Source organism: Pongo pygmaeus, chromosome 8 (genome assembly GCF_028885625.2).
Source record: "Pongo pygmaeus isolate AG05252 chromosome 8, NHGRI_mPonPyg2-v2.0_pri, whole genome shotgun sequence".
In the NCBI taxonomy this organism is placed as follows: Eukaryota; Metazoa; Chordata; class Mammalia; order Primates; family Hominidae; genus Pongo; species Pongo pygmaeus.
The window spans coordinates 55,953,479-55,975,610 of NC_072381.2; the positions used below are offsets into that span (position 1 = coordinate 55,953,479).

Consider the following 22,132-nt stretch of genomic DNA (forward strand, 5'->3'; position numbering starts at 1 on the left):
GTTGCCTGAGGAAAGGTCAGTAGAAGGCATGAGAGCTATACACTGAAAAGATAGGAGAGGAAATGTCTGATATGTAAATGTTAATTTCTTCACAACTTAAAATTATTTGCAGTTCTTCCAAGGTTGATCATATACTGTTGATTAACCACATATCTGTTATTTATTAACTTTTATATTGATACCACTCATGTTTTTATCCTTTGACTTATTTTTACAGATAAAGTGGAGAATTTTCATGAAGAACGTGAAAAGAATAGTCACCATATTCACAAAAATGCTGACGACAGTACTAAGAAACCCAGTGCAGAAACTACAGTGGCTTCTGAAATCAAGGAAACAAATGATACTTGGAACTCCCAATTTGGGAAAAGGCCAGAATCACCATCAGAAATATCTCCAATCAAGGGATCTGTAAGAACTGGTTTGTTTGAATGGGATAATGATTTTGAAGACATCAGATCAGAAGACTGTATTTTAAGTTTGGATAGTGATCCCCTTTTGGAGATGAAGGATGACGATTTTAAAAATCGATTGGAAAATCTGAATGAAGCCATTGAGGAAGATATTGTACAAAGTGTTCTTAGGCCAACCAACTGTAGGACGTACTGTAGGGCCAATAAAACGAAATCCTCCCAAGGAGCATCAAATTTTGATAAGCTGATGGACGGCACCAGTCAGGCCTTAGCCAAAGCAAACAGTGAATCGAGTAAAGATGGCCTGAATCAGGCAAAGAAAGGAGGTGTAAGTTGTGGGACCAGTTTTAGAGGGACAGTTGGACGGACTAGAGATTACACTGTTTTACATCCATCTTGCTTGTCAGTTTGTAATGTTACCATACAGGATACTATGGAACGCAGCATGGATGAGTTCACTGCATCCACTCCTGCAGATTTGGGAGAAGCTGGTCGTCTTAGAAAAAAGGCAGATATTGCAACTTCTAAGACCACTACTAGATTTCGACCTAGTAATACTAAATCCAAAAAGGATGTTAAACTTGAATTTTTTGGTTTTGAAGATCATGAGACAGGAGGTGATGAAGGAGGTTCTGGAAGTTCTAATTACAAAATTAAGTATTTTGGCTTTGATGATCTCAGTGAAAGCGAAGATGATGAAGATGATGACTGTCAAGTGGAAAGAAAGACAAGCAAAAAAAGAACTAAAACAGCTCCATCACCCTCCTTGCAGCCTCCCCCAGAAAGCAATGATAATTCCCAGGACAGTCAGTCTGGTACTAACAATGCAGGTAAGAATTTAAAAAAAATATATAATAAGTACAATAGTCCCCCCTTACCTGCAGTTTCACTTTCTGTGGTTTCAATTACCCAAGGTCAACCATATTCTGAAAAGAGGTGAGTACGGTATACTAAGATAAAGACCCCATTCACATAACTTTTATTGTAGCGTATTGTTAAAATCATTCTGTTCTATTCTTAGTCATTGCTAATCTCTTACTGTGCTTGATTTATAAATTAAACTTTATCATAGGTATGTATATGAAAAAACATAGTATATACAGGTTTTGGTGTACTATCCCTGGTTTCAGGCATCCACTAGGAACTGGCATGTACTCCCTGTTGATGGCTGGGGGCGCTGCTTTAAATGTGTTTTTCAGGCTTGAATCAACAGCTGCATAGTTTCTTCCTAGATACTCAATTTTAGCTTGTTATATTTATTAAAAGTACCTATTAGAACCATAAATCACCTTATCTAAAGGTACAGCGTTTTAAGTGTTAATGATCAGGTCCCAAGTTGTAAGGAACCAATTTGTAGATTGAAGAGTCTTCATATTTGAGTTTTAATTTAACCTTTAGCACTTGAGAATTTTAAAGCACATATGTATATGGGGCAGGGGCACCAAACATTGTGATGTTTCCACTTGACAAATCCAAATGCAGTGAAGACATAGATTAGATTTTGGACCTTTGGAACTATACTGATAATAGGTGGTTATAATGAGGGAAATACCGGAATATTAGAATTTAAAAACTCTTTGTGGTTGGCTAAAAACTAATAAACATTCAAAACACTCTCAAACCCTCCTAAGTTGGTTTAATAAAATGGAAAAGTGCCAGGTAAGTATGCATTCCCTCTTAACTGTGGAAATTTAATTTGTGCCGAGATTGTAGACCCGGTAATGACTAAGGGTCCTCAAGGAGTTCAGTCTCCACTGTGAGAGACAAACAAAAGAAATAGGTTAGCTCTGCTATAATTAAGTCATTACCTGACGAGGGCTTTGTGAAGTGGATTGACTATCTAGTGAGGAAGAATTTGTGAAAGCTTCTGGGATACATGGTTTCTTAACCAAATATAGTTTTTCTGGATAGGTTTACATATTAAATAAAGCTTTTTTCCTGGTAGGGTCACAGAAGTATCATTATGGTAAATTAGAATTACAGTAGTATTTTAAAATACAAATTCTCTTGTAGAATATAAGTCATTCTTGAGATTACCTACCATTTTGCTTTATTTGGCCTAAAAATAGTTTTGCTTAATTTATTCTTCAAAACTAGACATACACAGGAGTACCCCTAGGGGCTCACCCCTGCCTCCCCCGAAAAAAAAAGAAAAAAGAAATACATCCAGTGTTGTCTTTGAATCTTTTCTGGAGACTGGAAGTTTGCAGCAGCCTTACTATAATCACTTAAGATCTGGCTGGGCAGAACAGCTAGGCATTTGTTTCCTCAGTAGAATGATAAATACTGCTATACAATACCAGTGCCCTTGTCCTGCTGTAGTTTACTTATAAGCTTTTATTCTAACCTGGATAGCAAGTTATCCCCTGCAATTGAGAATCTGTGGCTGAAATTTACATCTTGGGTAATACAACTTTTAAAGATTTAAAATGTGAAATTAGACTCCCTTTGAGAAACTTGAAGTAGATGCTAAATAACATTTGAAAAGTAGAGGCCATTTGGTTGATCTACCCAAAGTTGAAATTTGAGTCTTTATACCATATGTGAAACAGCAAAAAATTTTAAGCATTGGGATAGAGAAAAGTCTTCCTATTTTTCCTATTTTGTTTCGCTTAGAAAAAGATACATATTTTTAACCAGTTGGGAAATAAACTGACTCTTTGGTTAATTGTGTTTGAAGACCGACAAATCATTAAACTTTGTTGTATTAGGTCATTTTGAATCTCTTGCCAAGGATAACTGTCCTCCTTTTCTGGTGTTTTAAATGTGGCTTTTGTAGTTGCCAGCAGGCATTCTTTGAAGGCCAACATGATTTAGTGGATTTAAAGTTCTGAAAAATGTTACAGGTAGATACACATGATGTTTTGTGTGTGTATAAACCATACCATTCCAGTGTCAGTATCCATAGATATCCAGCAGTTATGTGACCTTTCGGAAGTAAGAAAATTATTTTGGAAAAGATTTGATTTTTCCATTTGACATAAAATAAGACTAGAACACATACGCAGCAACCAGGCTTATGATTTGTCTTTCGGGAGGGACAAGCAGGAAGGGAGAATGGCAGAATGAAACTTCTTATTCTAGGGAGTATTTTGTCAGCTCTGTGGTGCTCTGATTTCCTTTATTCTTTTCTTCCCATTTTCAGTCATTCATGTATATATAATCTTGATAGGTTGTCTGGTAGGTAATTTGAAATATTAGTAAGCTAGATAGTTTTGATTACCATTTCAGAAAACTTGGATTTTACAGAGGACTTGCCTGGTGTGCCTGAAAGTGTGAAGAAGCCCATAAATAAACAAGGAGATAAATCAAAGGAAAATACCAGAAAGATTTTTAGTGGCCCCAAACGGGTAAGTAAAGCACTATCAGTGATTTTTATTATTTATTTGTTATTGGAGGGCTCAACTCTTAATTTTTTATTTGAAAGTTACTAATAAACATCATAGCAACTGTCTTTCAAAGGATATATGTAAGTCATTTTTTCAGATGTAACCATTTTTTAAAAATTGTAAAATACACATATTTTTTAAACCATTCTCAAGTGTACAAGTCAGTGGCATTACTTTCACAGTGTTATGTAACCATCACAATTATCTATACCCAAAACCTTTTTATCATATCCAACAAAAACTCCGTATCCATTAACCAATAACTTCCTCCCCCACCTCACACGTAGTCAATACTATTCCACTCTCTCTCTAGGAATGTGCTTTTTCTAAGTATCTTATATAAATAGAATCATACAATATTCGTCATAAACCAGATACAAAAGGACGAACATTGTATGAATCTGGTTTATTTCACTAAGCCTGATTTTTCTAAGGTACATCCGTCTTTTACTGTATGTCAAAATTTCATTCCTTTTTATGGCTAAATAAAATTCCGTTGTATGTAAGATATATATGTATATATATAAAAGAATATTCCATTGTGTGTGAGACATACACACACCACCACACCTCCATGCCTTCCACATTTTGTTTATCGATTCATCTGTTGATGGGCACTTGGATTGTTTTTATCTTTTGGTTACTGTGAATAATGCTGCTGTGAAGGTTGGCATACAGATATATCTGTTTGAGTCTCTGCTTTCAGTTCTTTTGGATATATATACCTAGGAGTGGATTTCCTGGGTCAGTATGGTAGGCCTATAACTTTCTGAGGAACTGCCAAACTGTTCTCTGTGGTGTCTGCACCATTTTACATTGCTACCAGCAATGTATGAGGGCCCTAGTTTCTTCGTATCCTTACCAGCACTTCTATTTTCTGTTTTTTGATAATAGCCTAAGGGGTGTGAAGTGGTATCTCATTGTGGTTTGACTTGTACTTCACTAATGATTAGTGATGTTGAGCATTTTTTATGTGTTTACTGGCTATTTTTGTATCTTTGAAGAAATGTCTAAGTCCTTTGCCCAGTTTTTTTGTTTGTTTTAGATGGAGTTTCGCTCTTGTTGCCCAGGCTGGAGCACAATCTTGGCTCACTGCAACCTCCGCCTCCTGGGTTCAAGGAATTCTCCTGCCTCAGCCTCCCAAGTAGCTGGGATTACACGCATGTGACCACATGCTTGGCTAATTTTGTATTTTTAGTAGAGATAGGGTTTCATCATGTTTGTCAGGCTGGTCCCTAACTCCTGACCTCAGGTGATACACTTGCCTTGGTGTCCCAAAGTGCTGGAATTACAGGCGTGAGTCACCGTGACTGGCCCTTTGCCCATTTTTGAATTGAGTTTTTTTGTTTTTATTGAGTTGTAGTAGTATGTTAATCCTTAGCAGTAATATGGTTTACAAATATTTTCTGCTATTTCATTAGTTGGTTTGCACCGTATTGACATTGTCCTTTGATGCAAAAACATATTTAATTTTGATGTTTAATTTGTCATTTTGTTGTCTGTGCTTTTGGTGTCATATCCAATAAATTGTTGCCAGATCCAGTGTTATGTACACTTTTGTCTATGTTTTTTTCCTATATTTCATAGTTTTAGGTCGTTACATTTAGATCTTTGTTCTATTTTAAGTTAATTTTTGTATATGGTATAAGGTTAGAGCCAACTTTATTCCTCCTCCTCTTTTTTTTTGAGATGGTCTCACTCTCACCCAGGCTGGAATGCAGTGGTGTGATCCCAGCTCAGTGCAGCCTTGACGTCCTCGGGCTCAGGTGATCTCCCACCTCAGACTCCTAAATAGCTGGGACTACAGGCATGCGTTATGATACCTGGCTAATTTTTGTATTTTTTGTAGATATGTGGTTTCAGTTTGTTGCCCATGTTGGTCTTGAACCCCTAGGCTCAGGCTATCTGCCTGCCTTGGCCTCCCAAAATGTAATGTGGTCCAGCATAGGTGTTGAGAATAATTTGACTTCGCCTTTTTTGTAAAAAATTCCTTAAATAGCTTGTTATAGTATTTTGTTATTTAAAGTTAAAATTAGAGGTTGCCAGTACCTTTTATTCTTGTAGATTGAATTGCTTTTAAGTAACTAAAGAATGAGTGTGTTCAATTTTTATGGCCTTATTTTTCCTATTTTACCTGAAGAGCCCATTGGGGATCTTTTCAATGTAATTGTGCTATAGTTTTGCACTCCCAGGTGCTTAGGTGAGACTTTGAATTTCTAGAAAACTGTATGACTTCACAGTGATATGTAGTTGTATTTTAATAACCTTTTCAGGTAATTTTGGATATTCTTCTACAGTACTACCCCAAAACTCAAGAAATGGGAGTTTCTTAATGATTAGTTGCAACTTGGAATGTGAAACCATGCCAGTAACCTTTCATACATTGCATTAAAATCTGCTGCTTTATCTTGCATTTTGAATGGGCATTTACCCATACATGCTTTGTAACATCATACACTGGTCACTTGCAAAATACTGGTTACGATGAATTACGCAAATCTTTCAAATGATGACACATTTCATTATACAGTATCGAAAAACCACATTAATACCACTGCCAAACTCAGAAAAGTTTGTAAGTACTGGGAACCTATCAAGTTCACAGTGGTAGATACAAGTTCTCTAAAATTTGTTTTTGCTTAAAAGTTCAGTTTTTTTTTTATTGGAAGCAAATACTTCAAGGAAAACAACTGATGGTAACAGATTTACTCTTTGTTTTCGAGAAAATGCCTGCCACATTCCCACGTTTGAATCAGCATAGTTTGTCGATCTTTCCAGTAAAGATGATGTTTGAGAAAAAAGTAGCTAGTTTGGCTTGCAACTTAAACAGTGGTGGTTTTTTCTCCATACAACCACTGTACTTTGCATGCAGCAGAAGTGTTTTATGCATACTTGTTTTGTCACAGAGATTATTAGTGTATTCAGGTATAGAGATTTAATAAAATTAACTTTTTATTCCTTCATTAAGGGCTTTAAGTGAAACTTGCATTTTACTTTTTGACTGCTACATAGTGTGTAGCAGTTCAGAAGTCCTACCTTTATTTGTGCTAAGGCACCAGCAGTTTTACCCACCGTTGCTTTTGCACCATCCATACAAATGTCAATGCAGTAAAAAAGCCAGATAACATCTTTATAAAATTTTTTTTGAGGCAGAGTCTTGCTCTGTTGCCCAGGCTGGAGTGCAGTGGCGCAATCTCAGCTTACTGCAGCCTCTGCCTCCCAGGTGCAAGCAATTCTCCTGCCTTAGCCTCCTGAGTAGCTGGGACTACAGGCAAGCGCCACCATGCCTGGCTAATTTTTTGTGTTTTTAGTAGAGGCAGGGTCTCATCATGTTGGCCAGGCTGGTCTCGAACTCCTGGCCTCAGTTGATCCACCTGCTTCGGCTTCCCAAAGTCCTGCGATTACAGGCGTGAGCCAATGCGCCTGGCCCCATCTCTTAAAAAAAAAAAAAAATGTAGTTGGGCATGGTGGCTTGGTTGTAGTCCAAGCTACTTGGGAGGCTGAGACAGGAAGATCACTTGAACCCAGGAGTTCAAGGCTGCAGTGAGCTGTGATCACATCACTTCACTGGAGCCTGGACAACAGAGTGAGACCCTGTCTCTTAAAAAATAAATTAAATAAATAAATGAAAATTTGAAATATACAGAAAACGTGAAAGAGCAGTAAGATGAATACCCATATCCCTCTGCCTAGATTGCTTTCCAGTTAGCCTTTAACCATAATTGTACATGGTGCCTTTCCTTTCTCCCTCTCTGTAATATATATTTACTGTATAATACTTATATTAAGTATATGTACAGTCTTGAAAGTTTATTATATTAAATATATATATGGTCTTATTTGAAAGTAAATTGCCTGCATTTCTTAAGAAAAAGGTCTCATACCTGTGGTTATATAACACTTAAGTCAATTCCTAGTAATTCTTTGATATAATCTGATAATCACTGTATTCAGTTTTCCCCATCTTCAAAATGTCTTTTCATATTTTTTTCCCAAACCATAATCATTTAGTTATGTCTCTTTTAGTTTTGAACAGTACCCCCTTTGAAAAAAATTCCCCTTGGCCCTGAATTTTTTTTTTTTTCTTTTTTTTGAGACGGAGTCTCACTCTGTCGCCCAGCCTCGAGTGCAGTGGCGCCATCTCCGCTCACTGCAAGCTCCGCCTCCTGGATTCACGCCATTCTCCCGCCTCCCGAGTAGGTGGGACTACAGGCGCCTGCCACCACACCCGGCTAATTTTGTTTTTGTATTTTTAGTAGAGACGGGGTTTCACCGTGTTAGCCAGGATGGTCTCTATCTCCTGACCTCGTGATCTGCCCGTGTCTGCGCTGGGATTACAGGTGTGAGCCACCGCGCCGGGATGGCCCTGATGGTTTTTTTAAGAGCCCGGGATATTTGTCTTACAGAAAGTTCTACGTTCAGAATTTATCTGATTGTTTCCTACTGATATCATTTAACTTATTGCCTCACTGCATTAAAGTACCAGAATTTAAGTCTGGAAGTTTCATTAAATTCAGATTAGACTTTTTGGTGGGGGGGCGGGAGGAGACTATTTCACCGGTTGCGTTGTGTATGATGCTTTACATCAGAAGTCTCATGATACCTGGTCACTCCACTCTTAGCATTGTTTGACCACCTAGTTAAGGTTGTGATCACCAGCTCTCAACAAAATAAAAGTACATATCTCATTTCATAATTTAGTTAGGAAACTTTGGAGTGCTAGTCTAGTACCACGTGCATGCCCTATTCCCCATTATTGTCTTACCTCATCATTTTTGTATCCATTGTTGAGCTTTGCCTACATCATTTATTGCTCGAGTTACAGAATGATGAGTTTTCTAATCGTTATTTCTTACACATTTAATAGCTGGAATTTTGTAAAGAGGAACCTTCATCTCTCTTCTCCTTCCCCTCTCCTTCTTCCAACTGTCTCCATCACTATAGATTCAGTAATTTTTGCTTATTCGATAAAATTTTTACTTACATTATGCTAGGTTAAATAACTCAGACACAAAGAATATTAAAAACGGCATGATCTCACTTATGTGTCAAATTAAAAATAGTTGAATATGTAGAAACAGAATAGAATGGTGGATCAGGGATGAGGAGGGGGAGGAAATAGGGCAGTGTTGGTCAGACAGTACATACTTGCAGTTACATAGGATGAATAAATGTAGCTATCTGATGTACAGTAGGAGACCTGTAGTTAATAATATAGGACATTTGCTAAAAGAGTAGATTGTAGGTGCTCTTAACACACACAGGGTAACTGGAAAGTGATGGATGCTTGTAGTAATCATTGTGTTTATTAAAACATTATCTTGCATGTTAAATATATGCAATAAAAATAAATACTATTTACTATATGTTTTATAGTTGACTTTGCTTTTTTTTTTTTTTTTAAGTTGAACTTGTTTTATATTTGGCCAGTGTGAACCATTTCAAGCTGTCTCTTGTATCCTTTTGAAATAACCTGTCATCTTTGAGCACTTCTCTTGCCTTCTGTACAATAAGATGGCTCAGGCTCGTCTTGTAGATTCCCTGTTTAAGTCATGGAATCATGTATTTTTCTAGGAACCTTGGTTCTTTTTGTGGACATTAGTACTTAGAAACCAAGATCTGAGTGCTGAGTGTGTTCATCGCGTCAAGGGCCTTTCTTCAGACAGAGTTAGGAGATAATGTTGAAAAATGAACCGTGCTGGGCGCGGTGGCTCACGCCTGTAATCCTAGCACTTTGGGAGGCCGGGGCGGGTGGATCACTAGGTCAGGAGATCGAGACCATCCTGGCTAACACGGTGAAACCCTGTTTCTGCTAAAAACACAAAAAATTAGCCAGGTGTGGTGGCGGGCGCCTGTGGTCCCAGCTACTCGGGAGGCTGAGGCAGGAGAATGGCACGAACTCGGGAGGCAGAGTTTGCAGTGAGCAGAGATCGTGCCACTGCACTCCAGCCTGGGCGACAGAGCGAGACTCCATCTTAAAAAAAAAAAAAAAAAAAAAGAACCATGAGTTTATGTTATTGATAGTTTCTTTTTCAAATTTATTTATTTATTTATTTATTTATTTAAGACAGAGTCTTGCTCTGTCACCCAGGCTGAAGTGCGGTGGCATGATCTCGGCTCACTGCAACCTCCACCTCCCGGGTTCAAGTGCTTCTCCTGCCTCAGCCTCCGGAGTAGCTGGGATTACAGGCATGTGCCACCATGCCCAGCTAATTTTTGTATTTTTAGTAGAGATGGGGTTTCTCCATGTTGGTCTGGCTGGTCTCGAACTCCCGACCTCAGGTGATCTACCCACCTCGACCTCCCAAAGTGCTGGAATTACAGGTGTGAGCCACCGCGCCCAGCCTTCAAATTTAACATCACAGAATTGTATACCTATTTGCTTTATCCTACAGCATACATATATATCAAAATTATAATTCCAATAATGTGAGCAATAAATATACTGAGTGATTTTTAATTTCTTTGCAATTCGTTTTTTCCTTAGATTATAGTTTACTTAGGATGAACAGTTATGGTACTGTGTTAAAATTTGTTGAAATGATTTTTATACTGTCTGCTTATGTTAATTCTATATTCATTTGAGGTCATTTGTACCTATTTGTGTTCTGTTTTTTTAAGTTAGTTTTGAACTTAATGTTGGAGTAATTTCTTTGCTACTAACATAGCTTAGAAGGCAGCAGTGTACATGTACTTGACCTGATTATGAAGGAATCTATCTGGCCTAAAGTAAATCAGGTCATGGCAACTTGAGTCAGCAGCAGACCTATTTACTGTTGATGGATGCAAAGTGATAGTGTCAGAAAACTAAGAAAATTATTGCTAATTTATAAAACAAAAAGAGCTATGGGACCGAGCTTATTTGAAAAATGTAATATGAGTAAAGCTCTGTGTGTGTGTGTGTGTGTGTGTATGTGTTTTTTTTTTTGAGATGGAGTCTCACTCTGTCCCCCAGGCTGGAGTGCACGATCTCGGCTCACTGCAACCTCTGCCTCCTAGGTACAAGCAATTCTCCTGCCTCGGCCTCCCAGATAGCTGGGATTACAGACGTGTACTACCATGCCCGGCTAATTTTTGTATTTCTAGTAGATATGGGGTGTCACCTGTTTGCCAGTCTGATCTTGAACTGCTGACCTCAAGCGATCTGCTCACCTTGGCCTCCCAAAGTACTAAAGTCGGCCTCCCACCGTGCCAAGCCAAAACTGTGTCTTAAGCTGTGTCTTAACATAGTAGCCCCCGCTTTTTTTTTCCCAAGGCAAAACCTTTATTCATTTTAATGGTAGGCCAGTGAGAGTATCTGGATTTTCTAGCTCTCTAATCTGATTAGATTTAAGAATTCCAGTGGCCCCATTTCCAGGTGGAAAAGAGGTAGTCTATGATTTGTAGTGGCAGGAGTTTTCCTCCTGCTCTATCAACAGTTTTTCAGCCTGAGCACTATTGATATTTTGGACTGAATAATTCTTGGTTTGGAGGCTGGCCCTGTACACTGGAGGATATTCAGCAACATCCCTGGCGTCTTTCCACTTGTTGTCAGTAGCACCCCCCCCTCTTGCCTTGTTGTTACAACCCAAAATGTCTCTGGACATTGCCAAATGTTTCCTGGGGAGTGAAATGCATCCTCCTCCCATTGCTGTATATGTATGTGTGTGTGACTTGATAGTAAATTCAGATATGATGCCCATTACTCCTAAATACCTAGTTTGTACTTTGTAAAAACAAGAGCACTTTGCTATACTGCCACAGAATACCCATCAAAACCAAAGAGTTAACATTGATGTAATCCATTGTCTAATCTACAGATCCCATTCAAATTTCAGCAATTGTCCTAGTAATGTTCTTTATAGCAAAACAACTAAACTACACCCCCATGTCTCCTAAACAAAGAACCTATGATCTAATCCAGAATCACATGTTAGTTTAGTTGTCACAAGTCTCTAGTCTCCTTCAGTCTGCCATGGGATCTGTGTTTCCTGGTCTTTTCATGGTTTTTACGTCTTTGGGGGAGTTAAGGCCAGTTATTTTGTCGAATGTCCCTCAGTTTGTGTTTGATACTTTCTCATGATTAGACTCAGGTTAGACAGTTTTGATGGCAATACAGAGGAGATGCCATTTTCTTGCTGCATCACATCAGGTAGTACTTAATGTCAGTTTGTACCATTGCTACTGATGTTAACTGATCACTTGGTTAAGATGGTATTTTTCAGGTTCGTCACCTTTCCTCATTAGACTTTCACCCCCTAGTTTTAGCATTGATTGTTGCCTGAGTCAGTTTTTACAACATTGGTTGCCAAATGTGATTTTCTAATTATAGCATTTGTTCTACAGTTATTAGTATTTGGCCTTGTAGTGTAAGGTAGATATTTTCTTCCCCTCCATGTAGGTTAGAGTATATGCATGTATTTTTATATGTATTCATTTAGTTATTATAATATGAACATGGATTTCTACTTTATTCAATCATTTGTTACTATATTTATTTAAATCATAGTTCTGTCATTAGTTTGATCTTCTTAGATTTGGTTGGTGGATGTTCCTTCAAGCTGGCTTTGATGTGTCCCACTATTTTGCATTTTCTTACTTAATATTCTATTTTCTTTAATTTTAATGCTCTATGAATTTGTGTGTCATCCTTGTGCAGGGGTCATGCTAATCTTCTTGGTATAGTTCCAGTTTTTGTATATGTGCTGCCGAAGCGAGCACCTTACTGACATTCTAAGATGTTCCAGGCTCATCCTATACTTTCCCAGTCCTGGAGTCAGCCATTTCTTCAAGGATTCCTGTTTGCAGTTCATGGAGAATGGTATTTAGAAATAAATATTTGTTCACTAGGTATGGTTATTTCTTCTGAAGTGTCATTGCTTCTAGGCCCTCTGAGTAGACAGCTAGGAAAAATGTAAAAATATGCATATACTCTTTCATATACAGACACATGTCTATTTCATGGTCATTCTATGTATGTTTAGAACCATGAGTTCACACTAATATTTCCGATACCACGTTTTATTCTAGACTTGTCATTTTCCATATTTTAATTCCCTTCACCGAGAGAAATCTGGTTTCCATTATCCTCCACGTGTTCTTATTTTCACAGTCGTCATGTATGTAACTAGTTTCTTGACTATGCTGACCATCTTCCTCACCTTAGTTCTGCTGACATAGTCTGGCCAAGAGGTCCCCTTTCCCTCTACCTACCCCTCTACCCTGTGTTAGAAAGCATTAACTCTTTTTGTTTGTTTGTTTATTTGTTCTGAGACAGAGTCTCGCTCTGTTGCCCAGGCTGGAGTGCAGTGGTGCGATCTCAGCTCACTGCAAGCTCCGCCTCCCGGGGTCACTCCGTTCTCCTGCCTCAACCTCCCAAGTAGCTGGGACTACAGGCGCCTGCCACCATGCCTGGCTAATTTTTTTTGGTATTTTTTAGTAGAGGTGGGGTTTCACCGCGTTAGCCAGGATGGTCTCGATCTCCTGACCTCGTGATCCACCCACCTCTGCCTCCTAAAGTGCTGGGATTACAGGCATGAGCCACCACACCTGGCCCAGAAAGCATTAACTCTTAAGCATACGTGTCTATGACAGTTTCTTTTAACGTCTCCCAGGAATATAGAGGAGTTGTTAATATCAGGATTGAGGGCTGACTCAGAAAGAAGATGAGGAGGGTGAAGAAAACTTGTAGTAAGAACATAGTTGAAATGATGATTCAGAAAAGTTGTCACTTGCTGGTGAGAAAAGGAAAGATAGGATTTGATAGATAGGGTTGAAACATACCTGGATTTAACTACCTATTGTTTCTAGGTAAGGTTTTGATCGTTGAGCAGTTCTTGGTACTTTCGTTCGTGAAATGTCATCCAGTTTCTGATTTCTGGCTACAGCTTCCCTACATGCCATTATTTGTAGCTGTCATATGTGTGCTGATATACTTAGATTATTTCTTCTGCTTGCCCTGCTTGTGGTTTGACTTCTACCTTTTCGTTCAGCTGCTGCCTGTCATCCCTGCTTGTAAGCATTCATTGTCTGTAGTCGGCCTGACTGTACAGGTTTTCAGTGCTTGCGGGGTTGGTTGTGTTTTACCTGGGATGTTGGCCATCTTGTTTTGCAGTTAAGACTGCTGCGGGGTCATTGATGAAACTAACCATAACGTCAATCTCAGTTTCAATTCTCCAATATTTCTACCTTTACGTTCTTTTTTGTTGTTGAGACAGGGTTTCACTCCAGTTGCTCAGGCTGGAGTGCAATGGTGTGATCATGTCTCACTGCAGCCTTGACTTCCTGGGCTCAAGTGATTCCTCTGCTTCAGCCTCTAGGGTAGCTGGGACTATAGGCACACGCCACTGCGTCTAGCTAATTTTTTGTATTTTTTGTAGAGATGGGATTTCACCATTTTTCCCAGGCTAGTCTTGGGCTCTTGAGTCTAGCCATCTGCCGGTCTCGGCCTCCCAAAGTGGTGGGATTACAGGCATAAGCCATCATGCCCAGCCTATACCTTTACTTTCGTCGTTCCCCTGTGGTTTAAAGCTAAGCCCTTTTAGCACTATCTTTTATCTAACTCTTTAAGGAACATTCTGGACTTAATTTTTTCTTCCCATCTGTCCTTCAATATGACACTGGATAGTGGGCTTCTGGGCAATTAAAATTTATCAGTATAAATCATGGTTACATATTTAGTTGTTTTAGAATGTTGTAATTACATAAACCTGCAGTTTTAAAGTTGAATATAGCTTTATACTTTGATAAACTTCATTTTTTGTTTTATAAAATGAGTTTATACAGGTTGTCAACTTACTAGCAAAATCTTACAATTGAAGAGACTTTAAAGGACAAGTACTCCCACATCTCACCCAAGAACAAATGTTCCTTCCACACAGTATCTTCCTTTAGCAGTTAGAACCCACTCTCATGAAATAGCATATTTTTCTGTCAGAACAGTTTTACCCAGTGTTACCTTTGTTATATGTATGGGGACTCACTGACTATCTTGAGATCCAGTCATCATGTGGTATCGTGAGATCCACTATATTCTCAAGTACTAGAAACCTGAGATATTAATTGATATGAAGCCTGAAAAAAAGAATGACTGTAGCAATTGGATTGGTGATGAGGGAAGCTGGCAAAAGTGTGGAAGTTAATAGCTGCTGCCATTCATTTACAGCTCCTGGGTGGGTGATCCAAAGAGTTGTTGAAGCTGAGCAGGTTCTGGCTGGGCCTAGGTATGGAAGAGAGGGAGTCGGTTTTAGTTGGCTTTTTTTCATCATTGTTTTTGTTTAGTGTTTACTACATGACTTTCACTGTGCTAGGGATACAAAAAGGAATAAGAAGAGTATCTTAAAAAGGCAGAATTGTTTTTTCCTACTGGAATTTTGAGCAGTCTTAGTATTTCCTCAGTGTGTTTGTTCCAAACCAGAAGCATTATTGCTTCCTTTTATATAGGTAGTATTTAACTTAAATATTAAGCCAGATAATTAAAATCATTGACCTATATAAGTCAAAAAGGCTTAGGAAAATGTAAATTATTTTCTCTCTGTGATCCAATTCTTGTGCTTTTTTTTCCTTTAATACTTTATTCTGGAAGGATTTTAATAAGGAATGAAAGTACTGTTAATCTTTTTTTTTTTTTTTTTGGTTATGGAGTCTCGCTCTGTTGCCCAGGCTGGAGTGCAGTGGCGCAATCTCGGCTCACTGCAATCTCTGTCTCTTGGGTTCAAGTGATTCAACTGCCTTAGCCTCTTGAGTAGCTGGGACTACAGGCGGGTGCCACCATGTCCTAGGGCTAATTTTTGTATTTTTAGTAGAGACGGGGTTTTACCATGTTGGTCTTGAACTCCTGATCTCAAGTGATCCGCCTCCCTCGGCCTCCCAAAGTGCTGGGATTACAGATGTGAGCTACCGTGCCCTGCCTAATCATATTTTCTTTAGTATAGGTGCCATTAAAGTTTGAAAGTTCAAAGTATTTTACTCTTATTTCCCAGGAAATGAGGCTTGGAGTGAGAAAATGTGGCCAGGGGTTATCAGGAGCTGGAAAGCACTGACATCCGTTTGATAGTTATAGATGGGAAGTGGGGGGGTGAGTGGGGGGAGATGGGAGGGATGGGGGAGGAGAGAGAGAGAGAGCGAGAGTGAGCGCACGCACATGCGTGTGTGTCTATGTGTGTGTTAGGGTGTTTATAGTTTGAAATTTCATTTGTTTTTCCATTTTGTACTATAGTCACGCATTACTTAATGACAGGTTTACATTCTGAGAAGTGCATCATTAGGCGATTTCATTGTGCAAACAGAACACAAAGCTAGATGGGATAGTCTACCACACACCTAGGCTTTATGGCGTAGCCTGTTGCTCCTGATATGTTGCCATACTCAATATTGTAGGCAGTTGTAACACAATGGTAAGTATTTATGTATCTAAACATAGAAAAGGTACAGTAAAAATACATATTAAAATGGTACACCTATATAGGACACTTGACCATGAATGGAGCTTGCAGGATTGCAAGTTTCTTTGGGGAGTCAGTGAGTGAATGTGAAAGCTTAGGACACTACTGTAGACTTTATAAACACTGTACACGTATGCTGCACCAAAGTTATAAGATAATAGTTTCTTCAATGATAAATTAACCTTAGCTTACTGTAATGGCTTGTTTTGTTCTTTTTGCTTTTTGTTTTGAGACAGTCTCCCTCTGTCACCTAGGTTGGAGTGCAGTGGTGTGAACACTGTTCATTGCAGCCTTGACCTCCTGGGCTCAATTGATCCTCCCACCTCAGCCTCCCTAGTGGCTGGGACTACAGGTGGACATCACCACACCCTGGTGATCTTGTATTTTTTGTAGAGGTGGGGTTTCACCATGTTGTTGAGGCTGGTCTTGAACTCCTGGGCTCAAGCAATCCTCTCCGCTTGGCCTCCCAAAGTGCTGGGATTACAGACGTGAGCCACTGTGGCCAGCCAGCTTACTGTAACTTTTTAACATTATAAACGTTTTAATTTGTTTAAAACTTTTTGGCTATTGTTAATAACACTTAGCTTAAAACACACTGTACTACTGTACAAAAATATTTTCATTCTTTATATCTTTATTCCATAAACCTTTTTCTATTTTTAAAATTATTTTTAATTTTACTTTAAAATCTTTTTTGTTGCCTGGGTGCAGTGGCTCACGCCTGTAATCCCGGCACTTGGGGAAGTTGAGGCAGGCGGGTCACCTGAGGTCAGGAGTTTGAGGCCAGTCTGGCCAACATGGTGAAACCCCATCTCTACTAAAAATACAATTAGCCAGGCATAGTGGCGGGAGCCGAGATCGCGCCACTGTACTCCAGCCTGGGCAACAGAGCGAGACTGCCAAAAAAAAAAAAAAAAAAAAAAAAAAAATTTGTTAAAAACTTAAGATACACTAGCCTAGGCCTATCCAGAGTGAAGATCATCATTCTCATGGTCTTCCGCCTCCACATCTTGTGCCACTGGAAGTTCTTCAAGGGCACTAACATACATGGAGCTGTCATCTCCTATGATGCCAGCCTTCTTCTGGAATAACTCCTGAAGGACCTGTCTGAAGTGGTTTTACAATGAACTTTTGTTTTGCAAGTAGAAGGAGTATATTCTAAAATGGTTAAAAGTATAGTAAATACATAAACCAGTAACTATGTTATTGTTAATAGTCATTCATTGTCAAGTGTTACTCACTGTATCTAATTGTATGTGCTATACTCTTTTTTTTTTTTTTTTTTTGAGATGGAGTTTTTGCTCTTGTTGTCCAGGCTGGAGTGCAGTGGTGCGATCTCAGCTCACCACAACCTCTGCTTCCCAAGTTCAAGCAATTCTGCTTCAGCCTCCTAAGTAGCTGGGATTACAGGCATGCACCTCCACGCCCAGCCAATTTTGTATTTTTAGTAGAGGCACAGTTTTTCCATGTTGGTCAGGCTGGTCTCAAACTCCCGACCTCAGGTGATCCACCCACCTCGGCCTCCCAAAATGCTAGGATTACAGGCGTGAGCCACCGCACCCGGCCTGTATGTACTGTACCCTTATAGGACTGGCAGCACAGTAGGTTTGTTTACGAAAGCATCACTACAAACACTCGCCTAATGCATTGCGCTAAGATGTCACTAAACGTTAGGAATTTTTCAGCTCCATTAAAATCTTATGAGACCACCATTATATATGCAGTTTGTAATTGACCGAAACCTTGTTATGTGGTACATGACTCTGTAAAGTACATTATTATTAACTGTAGTCACCATGCTATAAGTCAGATCTCCAGAACCTAATCATTTTATAATGGGAAGTTTCTACCCTTTGACCAAAATTCCATTTCCCCTACCTGCCAGCCCCTGGCAACCACCTTTCCACTCTTTGTTCCTATGAATTTGACTTCTTTAGTGAATCCCTACTTTTTCCCCAATGGTTTATAATCTATTACTGTGCTTAATTATTTGGGGCCTAAATTTGTCCCGATTTGGCTAGTAGAGCCTCATTAAGCTGGCTGTTTGATTCCTCTGCCATGTCCCCATCATTCTATGAAAACTTCTTTCTTCCTGGTGTAACACAGTGTTCTAGGTTCATCTTGTACCTGGTCAGCTGTAGGCTTGGGATCAGGTCCATTCTCTGCGGAGTAATGATTCTCTTTAGTGGAGAATGGTATTAGAGACTATGATAATGGGCCCTAGGTGTGTCCTTTGCTTCTTGGCGCTTTTAGCAAATGGGCATAGGAAACGTGCACGTATACATATATTACATACATACTATATATTCACATACATTCACATACAAATATACCTTCACATATATATGTGGATTCATGCCTGTGTACATAAGTGATCTAGAAATCATGAATTCACACTGATAATCTTCAGTATCAATGCATTTTCACAGGATTATTTCTTGCCTTCTGTCTTTTTCACAGTGAGAGCCCAGGGTTCTTTCTGGCCTTATGTCTTTTTCACAGTGAACAACAGCAGCAGCACATTACTCAACTTATAATATATCTAAATAGGTACAGAATTGCTTTGCCCATTCCACTACAATAAGTAAATTTACAAAAATTTTCAGGAATTGTTTGGCAATTCTGCACTTGCCCTACTCCACCCTGCCCAAGATTGAGGGTATAAAGTCAAATAATATGTTCACAAATTACTTGGGATTATTTCTGCCTGCCTGCCTGTTGATTGGTCAGAGCATTGGGTGGTTTGTCTGGCTTCCCTTCACTGTATTTGCTGTCCATGTGAAATATGAGTAGGTTTCTTTGTTCTGGTTTGCTTTAAGTGTTGGGGTTTTCCCTTTCCATTCTTACCTTTTTTTTTATATGTACAACATTATAAAAGTCAAAACTATATAAAAAGGTAAGTTTAATGAGGTCACTTCATCTGAGATCTGTTCCAGTCTGTTACCCACCCTTGTAGGGAACCAATTTTATTGTTTTCTGCTTTTTCTTTTCTGTGTTTCTTTTTTATATAAAAATAAACAGACTAAAATTTTTCAGCCAGGCACGGTGGTTCATGCCTGTAATCCCAGCTCTTTGGGAGGCCAAAGCGGGCAGATCACCTAAGGTCAGGAGTTCAAGAGCAGCCTGACCAACATGGATAAACCCCGTCTCTACTAAAAATACAAAATTAGCTGGGCGTGGTAGCACATGCCTGTAATCCCAGCTACTCGGGAGGCTGAGGCAGGAGAATCTCATGAATCCGGGAGGCGGAGGTTGCAGTGAGCCAAGATCATGCCATTGCACTCCAGCCTGGGCAACAAGAGTGAAACGCCGTCTCAAAAAAAAAAAATTTTTTTTTCTTACATAAAAAGCATCTATATGTGCTGTTTTGCACTGTCTCTCCTTTAAAATTTAGTAATATTTCTTGGAAATCACTATCAGTTCATGTAGATCTTCCCCAGTATATATTTTTATAATTCTAAAGATTGGTTTTAGATTTTATTTTTTTCTTTAGTTTCTGTCTTCCTCCATTCTCTTACATGTTGACTGTTTATATCTTTTAAATTGTTTCTTTTTAATGTTGTATGTGCATAGTTTACCCACATCCAGTATTGGCAAAATTTTATACTTTGAGCATGTCCTGTTATTATTTGTTTCTAATCTCAATTTACTGTTGTTCAAAGGTGGCTTCTTAGGATGTAAAAGAAATCCCAAATTAGTTATTAATAGATAGCTTATTTTTCTCTGGCTTACCAGTCTCTGGTTGTTTATCTCTGGACAATTTTCAAATTGCTGCAGTGTAGGGGACCCAGGCTTCCCTTGTGTGGTGGTATTCTACCATTTCTAGACTATTGATTAAGATAGAAGGAACTAGAAGGGAAGGCAGTGAACCATCCCTAGAAGCCAGGACCCAGAAGGTGTACCTCACTTCTCTTCACACTTCACTGGCAAGAGCTGAGTCACATGCCCATGCAAGCATCAAGATGTTGAGAAATCTATGTGAGCATACGTCAAGCTAAATGTTCTTAAAGGAAAATGAAGGGGAGAATGGATATTCTCTAATCACAGGTGTGTTGTCTCAAGATATTTATAGCTTCCGGTTTTTTTATTTCTAAATTTGATAATCATCTTTCTAATACAACTTGTCATCAATATTTAATGGTATTTTTAGTTGTGAGAACTGTTGTTTTAGCTGATTTTGGTCATGGCTCTCATACTAGTATCTTTTAGTTTTAATTGTTGAATTATAGGCTAAGTTATGTTCTCACAAAATGCCAACTACTGAATTTTATGTTTTTTTGCATGGACTTTTTAGAACTTATGACCAAGTTATGCTGTTTCCTGGTGATATTCTGAAGTGACAGTTACCTACTTCTAATAAAACCGTGGCTACCAATTAGCTTTTGAAGTTCTACTCACAGTAGTGGTGTGCATTGTTCTTCATGAAGATAGGAATTGGCAATTTCTTCGTGAAAATGGCAGCTGTCTTTAAAAGTCATTACTACCTGTTGTACGCAGTTGATTCAGGCAGAGAAGACAGACTTTGCAGCTTTATTTCTTCTCGTTAGCTGTGGATTAGATTCTCTACACAGTGTTTCATATTGCGTATTACAATTTCTAGTTCTTGATAGTACAGATGTGTTGGTTTTAATTTAGGAGTTTCTGTAGTCTTCCCTCAAATAATTCAATACTCTGGATATCTAACGTGTTATGTTTTTTATAGTTTAAGACCATTTGGGATTGTATGATTATGCTTAAAAGGAAGTTGTAAAGAGCTCAAAGATTCTTTGTAAGACTTTTCTTCTCCTGCTTCTGATTCCAATTGTCTTTTTTAAAGGATTTTTATATATCCTTTAAAGAAATTTTTGACAATCCAGATCCAAATTTTTTTTTCTACTTCCCCCTTTTGAATTGCCGCTAAAGTACTGTGCACACATACACACATAGTTATGCATTGCAGTACTTCTTCAGAGTTCATTTAGTTGTACTTCATGCTGATTGATTGAATTACTGGTGATATCCTTGGGTGGGTAATGCTGGATGAATTCTAATCGGCTTACTATTTTGTCTTCATATAGCACATAGTTTTTAAAACGTATAGATAAATTTGCTCTTCTTGTTTATAAAGTATTTATGGCTTAAAAACATTCCTTTTTTTTGGCTGTGCGCTGTGGCTTACGCCAATAATCCCAGCACTTTGGGAGGCCAAGGCAGGTGGATCACCTGAGGTCAGGAGTTTAAGACCGGCCTGGCCAACATGGCGAAACCCCATCTCTACTAACAATACAAAAATTAGCCAGGCGTAGTGACACTTGTAATCCCAGCTACTCGGGAGGCTGAGGCAGGAGAATCGCTTGAACCCGGGAGGCGCAGGTTACAGTGAGCTGAAATCGCACCATTGCACTCCAGCCTGGGCAGTAAGAGCGAGAAACTTTGTCTCAAAAACAAAACAAAACAACAACAAAAGAAACCCATTCCTTTTTTTCCTCGCTTTTATGAGCCAGCCCAGTGGGGGATAACATGTTGTCACTTCTTCTTACATTTTCAGGAAGGAATGCTTTCTTTCCTCTGTTTTTGTTGTTGTCGTTGTTTTTTTGTTTGTTTGTTTTTGTTTTTTTGAGATGGAGTGTCACCCTGTCACCCAGGCTGGAGTGCAGTGGTGCAGTCTCGGCTCACTGCAACCTCCATCTCCCAAGGCTCAAGTGATTCTCCTTCCTCAGCCTCCCGGGGGAGCTGGAATTACAGATGTGTGCCACCACACCCAGCTAATTTTTTTGTATTCTTGGTAGAGATGGGGTTTCACTATGTTGGACAGCCTGGTCTCAAACTCCTGACCTCGAGTGGTCTGCCCACCTCGGCCTCCCAAAGTGCTGGGATTACAGACCTGAGCCACCACGCCCGGCCTTTTCCTCTGGTTTATAGTTGTGAT

General features: G+C 39.0%; 1 protein-coding gene and 1 non-coding gene across 5 annotated transcripts in view; one reads left to right on the plus strand and one right to left on the minus strand.

Annotated features, from left to right (window-relative positions):
* WAPL (WAPL cohesin release factor) overlaps window positions 1-22,132 on the plus strand; it is an 88,010-nt gene that overhangs the window by 24,064 nt on the left and 41,814 nt on the right. For 2 of the 4 annotated variants that reach the window (XM_054503870.2, XM_054503869.2), the window contains 2 exons: window positions 218-1,243; window positions 3,645-3,763. In XM_054503870.2, the coding sequence (XP_054359845.1) occupies window positions 218-1,243; window positions 3,645-3,763 (1,145 nt within the window). The remainder of the gene's footprint in view (window positions 1-217; window positions 1,244-3,644; window positions 3,764-22,132) is intronic. The other 2 variants (XM_054503871.2, XM_063669880.1) reach the window with 1 other exon arrangement.
* Window positions 12,398-12,502, minus strand: LOC129006950 (U6 spliceosomal RNA). Its single transcript, XR_008492139.1, has one exon. It is a non-coding gene; the product is annotated as a U6 spliceosomal RNA (small nuclear RNA).